This window comes from Trachemys scripta, chromosome 12, assembly GCF_013100865.1.
Source record: "Trachemys scripta elegans isolate TJP31775 chromosome 12, CAS_Tse_1.0, whole genome shotgun sequence".
NCBI classification, from domain to species: Eukaryota; Metazoa; Chordata; order Testudines; family Emydidae; genus Trachemys; species Trachemys scripta.
In genome coordinates this window covers 21,271,970-21,278,545 of record NC_048309.1, presented here as the reverse complement: position 1 = coordinate 21,278,545, position 6,576 = coordinate 21,271,970, and the positions used below count along the sequence as shown (strand labels likewise).

The 6,576-nt window shown below is 46.4% G+C and overlaps 1 protein-coding gene across 1 annotated transcript; it reads right to left on the bottom strand.

Moving 5' to 3' along the window:
- Positions 1-2,358: 2,358 nt before the first annotated feature.
- On the bottom strand, positions 2,359-4,141 carry MAFB (MAF bZIP transcription factor B). Its single transcript, XM_034787595.1, has one exon. The coding sequence runs from the start codon at positions 3,534-3,536 to the stop codon at positions 2,595-2,597; it is 942 nt and encodes a 313-aa protein (XP_034643486.1). The 5' UTR covers positions 3,537-4,141; the 3' UTR covers positions 2,359-2,594.
- Between the last annotated feature and the right edge of the window lie 2,435 nt (positions 4,142-6,576).

Here is a 6,576-nt window from a genome sequence, read left to right as displayed (position 1 = left end):
TAACTTTAAATTATCTACACATCCACAGTGTGAGTAAGGGAGTTGCTTGGGGAGGTGTGTGTGGGGGGGCGCAGACTGTTTGGCAGGGAAAGTAAAGTACAGACCCTTTGAAACCAAGCTTCACAGAGAGACCCTGGGAAGTGTTTGAAAGGGAAACACTGCACAACGTCTCCGTTGCCAGTGAGACCTTCAGCTCTTGAATGTAACAAGCAGGCTGCCAACGTTCTAAGGTTTGCTACAGTGAGTCCATACAAGTGTCATCAGGAAGAACCATCCTGCAGTTTGATGTTGGGTTTGAAAGTAGCACGTTTAGCTGCTTTAGCGTCTATCAGTGCACAGTAAATCCCATGAAACTGTGTTAGAGCGGAGTTTGAAGCCAAAACTACAGGGTCCTGTTAAGGGTTAGAAATGGAGTTTGCAACTCTGCACGGATGTGTGTGGAATGATGACCCTCGTTGTAGAATTAAAATAAACTTCCAAAAATCACTTTTAAAACCCAATGATGCACGTCAAAGATCAGTTTAGCTGGATCATGCCCTTTGATATATATTTAAGGTCCAAGAAAGTTTAAACACAAGACATTGGAGAAGTAAACCCTTCAAAGAAATGCCATTTCAATTATTTTAATAAGCAAAATAGGAAACAATTTTAATAACCAAAAACAGAAACCAGTCTGAATAAAACTACAATAGACCAGGTTTTTTAATATTTTTCATATCATAAGCAGGATTTGAAATTGATCCCTTCAGAACTTTACATGAAATAAAAACAATTTTTTTCGCTGCTGCAATGTTTTGATTTCAACACAGTTGAATCAGTAAAAACCAAAGATCGTTTTCTGATGCATGACTAATATCCACAATATTTAAAACTGCAAGCACCATGCTGTTCATTACAATCTTGTTATTACTGTTAATTTATAAACTAATACAAACTTAAAATGCATCCGGCCAGCAGTGCCAGCAATCAATCCTAAAAGGAAACTAAAATAAGTTTTCATTTTGGTATTTTTGTCAGTGCAACGTAAAATCCTTTTTCTGACCTGCAGGAGGAAAAAAAAGTAATAACACCCATAACACTCCAAACTACTACTATACAACTGCAAAGAAATTTGGCTAAAACTTTTGCTGCATGGGGAAGCAGAGAAGCAGATTAAAAATCATTGCAAATAATACACTTAAGTTGCAGTATGTCTCTTTAAAAAACGTTTCAGTTTTCTATACATTCCAAGCCCTTTCATCTTCTGTTGCCATTGAGAAACCTAACTGAAATCAGAACTGGAACTGATACATGTTATTGTTGTATACTGTTCTGCCTACAGCGATTGCAACTGACTCGTGTCATCCTGGGTTTTGGAAATCAAGAATCAATTGTTTCTTAAAAGAAAATACATTGTAAATTCTTTGTTTCCTGAGTGTATAATAAATCCGAGAAAAATATGGCCAAAGCTATGAGCACTGCTGTGTGATAACTGTCCTGACGTCAAAGTAATAGGTTCACTGCCACTTAAATTGTGGAGTAGGATATAGCTGGTAGGCTGCTGGCCTTTTTCACTATTATTAAGTTTCGGTTTGTCAATGCAATCGAGTTGCTTTTATTCTGCCCCAACAAACAAAAACCAAAATGAAAACTAAAGAAAAAATTACAACTTAAAAGTGCACCAAATATACAAAGTTGTTTTCTGAATGCAAATGCAAAATGCCCATAACGTTTTTTATTCTCTTTACTTTAATAACAAACCATATAACCAGCCTGATGAAATGTTATTTTGTCTTCCTGTGCTGTTTGATGTGGCAGATATTTACAAGCTAACAACTATAACAAAAACAAAAAACCCCAAACAAAAACCCCAACAAAACTGCACAAGCAGTAAAAAGTTGATAACTTGTGATGCTTTTCTTATCAATGAAACAAAGCTATGAACGATGATCAACATGCTAAAGTTAAACAAGAAAATGGTACAAAATAGAAATTATTACCATACATGTCCAGCATGCAGGATTAATATTTTTAATGCAGATTTTCGTATTTTTTCTATATAATCAAGCAGGCAATAAAACTGATGTTTTTTCTTGTCTTGTACTGAATGTCCCATCTGAGTCCCGTAACTATTTCTCAAAGCAGGCAATATATGAGGGGGTTGCATATATTGTCCTTTATTTATTCTCCTTTCCAAGCAGATAAAATGTGCATAAGATGCTGCTGCATGAGTCTTCTTTCCTTTACTCCCAAGCAAGTAATATGTTATAGATCGCTTGTTCATTGTCCCTTTTAAAAAACAAAACCAACGAGCCCATATAGTTCTGAAAGCAAGCGATCTATAAAAACGCTTTACATGTCCTTCCTTTCTTCTGTTTCTTTCTTTAGCTGGCGAACTAAAGATAAAAAGTTGCACGTCTCTCTCTCTCTCTCTTCCCCCACCTACCCCCAGCCTACTTTTCACAGCTAATCTATAAGACAGGATGCTGCAAATATTAAGTCTCTCTTCTTCCTCTCTACTCAAGCAGGCAGATGGATGGAGATGTCAGAGGAGGATGGGAGAAGCGGAGGGGCGGAGGAGGAGATCGGGGGGGGGGGGGTTGTGGTTAAAGGACTCACATGAAGAACTCAGGAGAAGATGGGTTGTCACTGGTGGATCCGGCCTCCCTGAAGCCATTGCTGGCAAGTTTCTCACACTTGAGCTTGTAGGCATCTCTTTCTCTGGCCAGCCGGGTCACCTCTTGCTTGAGCTGTTCCACCTGCTGGATCAGCTGGGTCTTCTCGTTCTCCAGGTGGTGCTTCTGCTGGACTCGCTTATACCTGCAGGACTGGGCATAGCCCCTGTTCTTCAACGTCCTCCTCTTCTGCTTGAGGCGGATCACCTCGTCCTTGGTGAAGCCCCTCAGGTGCCTGTTGAGCTCCCTCACCGACATGGAGACCAGCTGTTCGTCCGAGAACCTGTCTTCCACGCTGTTGGAGGAAGGGTGCTGCTGGTGGGCGTTCTGCAGCTGCTGGGAGGAGGTGGATGAGGTGGAAGGGGTGGGAGACGCCTGGTGATGATGATGGTGGTGGTGGTGATGGTGATGCGGGTGCCCGCTGTTGGCCAGGTCTTCGTGGGTGACCCCCGGGTACTGGTGGTGGTGCTGCTGCTGGTGATGGTGGTGGTGGTGGGCCCGGAAGCTCTCAAAGCTTTGCAGCTGCTGGGGCATCTGGTGGGACCCGATGAGGGCTTCCACCGCGTCCTCCGGGGTGAGGCTGAGCGTCTCGGGGTTCATCTGCTGGTAGCTGTTGGCCATCCAGTACAGGTCCTCCAGGTGGGTCTTCTGCTCGGTGGGGCTGAAGCTGGGCGAGGAGGGCACCGAGCTGCAGGGCGTGCTGATGGGGGTGGAGGAGACGGAGCCGGCTGGCTGCAGGCGGGTGCAGTGGCGGCCGGGCCGGTCGGCTCTGCCCAGGGGCTCCTTCTTCACGTCGAATTTCATCAGGTCGAAGTCGTTGACGTACTCCATGGCCAGGGGGCTGGTGGGCAGCTCGGGTCCGATGCTCAGCTCGCCGGCCATGGCTGTCTCGCAGGCGCCTCTGGGCTGGAGCGCTCACTCCAGGGCACCGTCCGGGGGGAGGGCTGGCCGCGCTCCCTCGGACTCCAGGTCAACTTCGCTGCTGCTGGCTGGCGGAGGGCAGCCAAGCCAAGCGGGCGGAGGAGGCGGAGGCACCCGGGCCGCGAGGCGTGGGGTAGCGGTGTCTGCAATGCAATGCAGGCTGCAGAGGCTCCCACGGCTAAGAAAACCCCACGGGCGAGGGGGGAGGAAGGAAGCAGCAGCAGGAGCCTCCCCACCGCAATGCTGGCGTTGCAGGTTGGCCTCTTTTGCAAAGGAAAAAGCAGGAGAGATTCTGTGCCCCGGCTGGGGTCGGTTTGTAAGTCCTGAGCCTCGGACCCCCTCCACTGCAGGCGCGGAGCCGGAGCCCGCTGCAACTTTCCAGGCAGAGCAGCGGGCGGCGTGTACTGGAGGGTTGCTGTTGGATGGGTTATTTTGGTGGTTGGAGTTTTTGTTCTCTCGCTCGCAATGAAGGGAAGGGGTGGGGGAGGTGGGGAAATCTTGTCTCTGCTTTAGCTGCCGCCTCCAGCTCCTGTTGTGCAGCTGTGATTTGCGAGGCAGCCCCCCTAGCTGCTTATATTCCTTTTCTGATGACACTCAGGGAAAGGGGGCTGGGACCGCCAGGCAGCTTCTCCAATGGGAGCTCGGCCGCGGAGATCCTGGGGCTGCCGGAGGTGGGGCCAGGCTCCCACAATGTGACAGCTCCCAACGAGTCAGCTGACTAGCAGCTGGAGAACAAGACCAGGCAGCAACTCCAACCCTTTTTTCTTTCTTTCATGTTTTAATCTTCCCACTTTCTCTCCCCGATCTGCTCCCCCCCTTTTCTGTCTCCCTCCCCTCCCTTTCTCTCTTAGCCTGTGTAATTTACAAAGAAGGAGCGGGGGGCAATCCAGCGTATGTTTCACTTGCTGGCCATCCCTTTGTTCTAAATATAACAAAGTCCCTCTGCCCACTCTGTTTGGTGGAGGTGGGAGGATGGAATGGTTTGAGTGCAACTTTTCATTGTCCACTTTCCAGGAGTACAGTCAAAACACTTAATCTCTTGTAGGATTCAACTATGATCGTTGCATGTCTGTGTGTATGTGTGTGTGTGTGAGAGAGAGAGAGAGAGAGAGACAGGGTTGGGAAGAAGACGAAAATAAAAAATATTTGCCCACAGTCTGAGTGTGCCAGCTGTCGTTATATAATCGAAGAAAACCTCAAGTTAAAAATACCTCCCCAAAGTAAAGCAGTTAGCACTGGCTCAGACTATTGCAAATCTCGGGGCGAAGGGGAAAATATACTGTAATTACATTTCAGTTCTAAGGAAGATCTTTGATTTCCTCTTCTGCTCCTTGAGTGACTGCATGCAAAGAAGAATCGGCTTGTAAGATTTTTTTTGGGGGGGGAGGGGGTCCAGTAACAGGACTGTGTTTTTGTTTGAACATTTTGTAACGATTAAAGGAGATTAAGGCTTTTTTTTAAAACTGTTTTTACGCTCAAACAGGCATAAAGGACGACCCCAAGTGGCCGTTTTGAAAAAAGCACCAGCTATTGGAGACAAAAAGAGGAGCACAGAGAATTACAACTGAAGATGGGGGAGAGAGGGAAACAAATCGGTGTAAGAGGAACAGAAACAAACAAACAAGGAACATTTCTGAGATAATGAGCTTTAACCTTTACCAACAGGGTTAATGTCTCCCTTTAAACCCCCAACTGGAACATAGAGAACGTGCTGAAATGATCATTCTCTGCTTGAGTCTGCTGAGTTTCCTTCATCCACCTGTCTCTTTCGACATCCACAGTAATAATACCACTGTCGTTTTTCTGCCTCTGTCATTATTCAATTACTTAGTTTCTGATGCACACACAAAAGTCAAGGCTGATTGTCATGATGGACAGAAGCACCTTTCAGAAAAAAAATGTGGTGTTACTTTTTTTTCCTCCTCTCGTGAAAAAGATTCTATTTAAATCCCAAACAGAAAAAAAAAAAAAGAAGAGTATTTAAAAGTAGCCCCAGAGCTCGATCTCCGATCTGTTGCAGCACGGAAAGACTTACATGTAATATACACTCGGTGTTTTTTCAGATCGAATCCCAATGGTTATTTCTACTTTTCCAGCCCGGACCTTAGACAAAATGCGACGACTTGCTTTACTTGTGTTCCGTTTAAAATGAACCATACACTGGGTCGCAGACAGAAATGCAGAGCAAAGGATATGTAAAGGATCTCAGTCCGAAAGAAAGTTATAAATATCCCAGTTAGAACAGTCAAAACTTCGGGGATATCGCAAGAATTCTGTGGGGGGAAAGGACAGTTGGTAGAGGATAATGTAAAGAAATACCACTTTGGTATTAGGCACGGAGGGGTGGGGGGAGCGGTATTCTGTGTGGCAATGAAATGTGCGCTCGTTTCATCGGAATGTCTCCAGTTAAATTTGCAGTATAGATAATAACGCTTTAGATCCGTGGTGTGGATCCGTGGTACAGTCTTTAACCCCCTCTCTTCCCATGTACATGATCCAGAAGGTTTGTCCTCACCAGGGGGCCAAAGTGTACCTGAGCTGTTCCCGTTCCAAATCCCAACCCCCGTTTCATTTGAATCACATATAAGCAAATATAATATCTCCCCCCTGCCGCTTCTCCTCTGCTCTAAACTCCTGCACGCAGGCAGAGTGCAAAGTGCCACACGGGGCAGGACATTGACGCTTGTTCCTTTCTAACGGGGGCTGATTCTACTTGGCAAACTGGCCCGGCTCGGCCTCGTTCGCAAACACGGGGAGACCCTGAGTTCAAATTCAGTCGGCAGGGCTTTAGGCGGAGTGCTTGATTCGTAGAGATCCTGAAATCGGGGCGCGTTGCTTTGTATTCCCGAGCTCCTTAAATAACAAAGGTGGGGGGGGGATTCTCTTTCAAAGATGTATATGTTCAGAAGGCCGATGGCCTCTCCCAGAGCCCACTGGAACCAATTGGTTTGGGGAAGTTTTGTAGAGGGAGATTTCAGAGGCAGCAGAGAAGACAGCACTG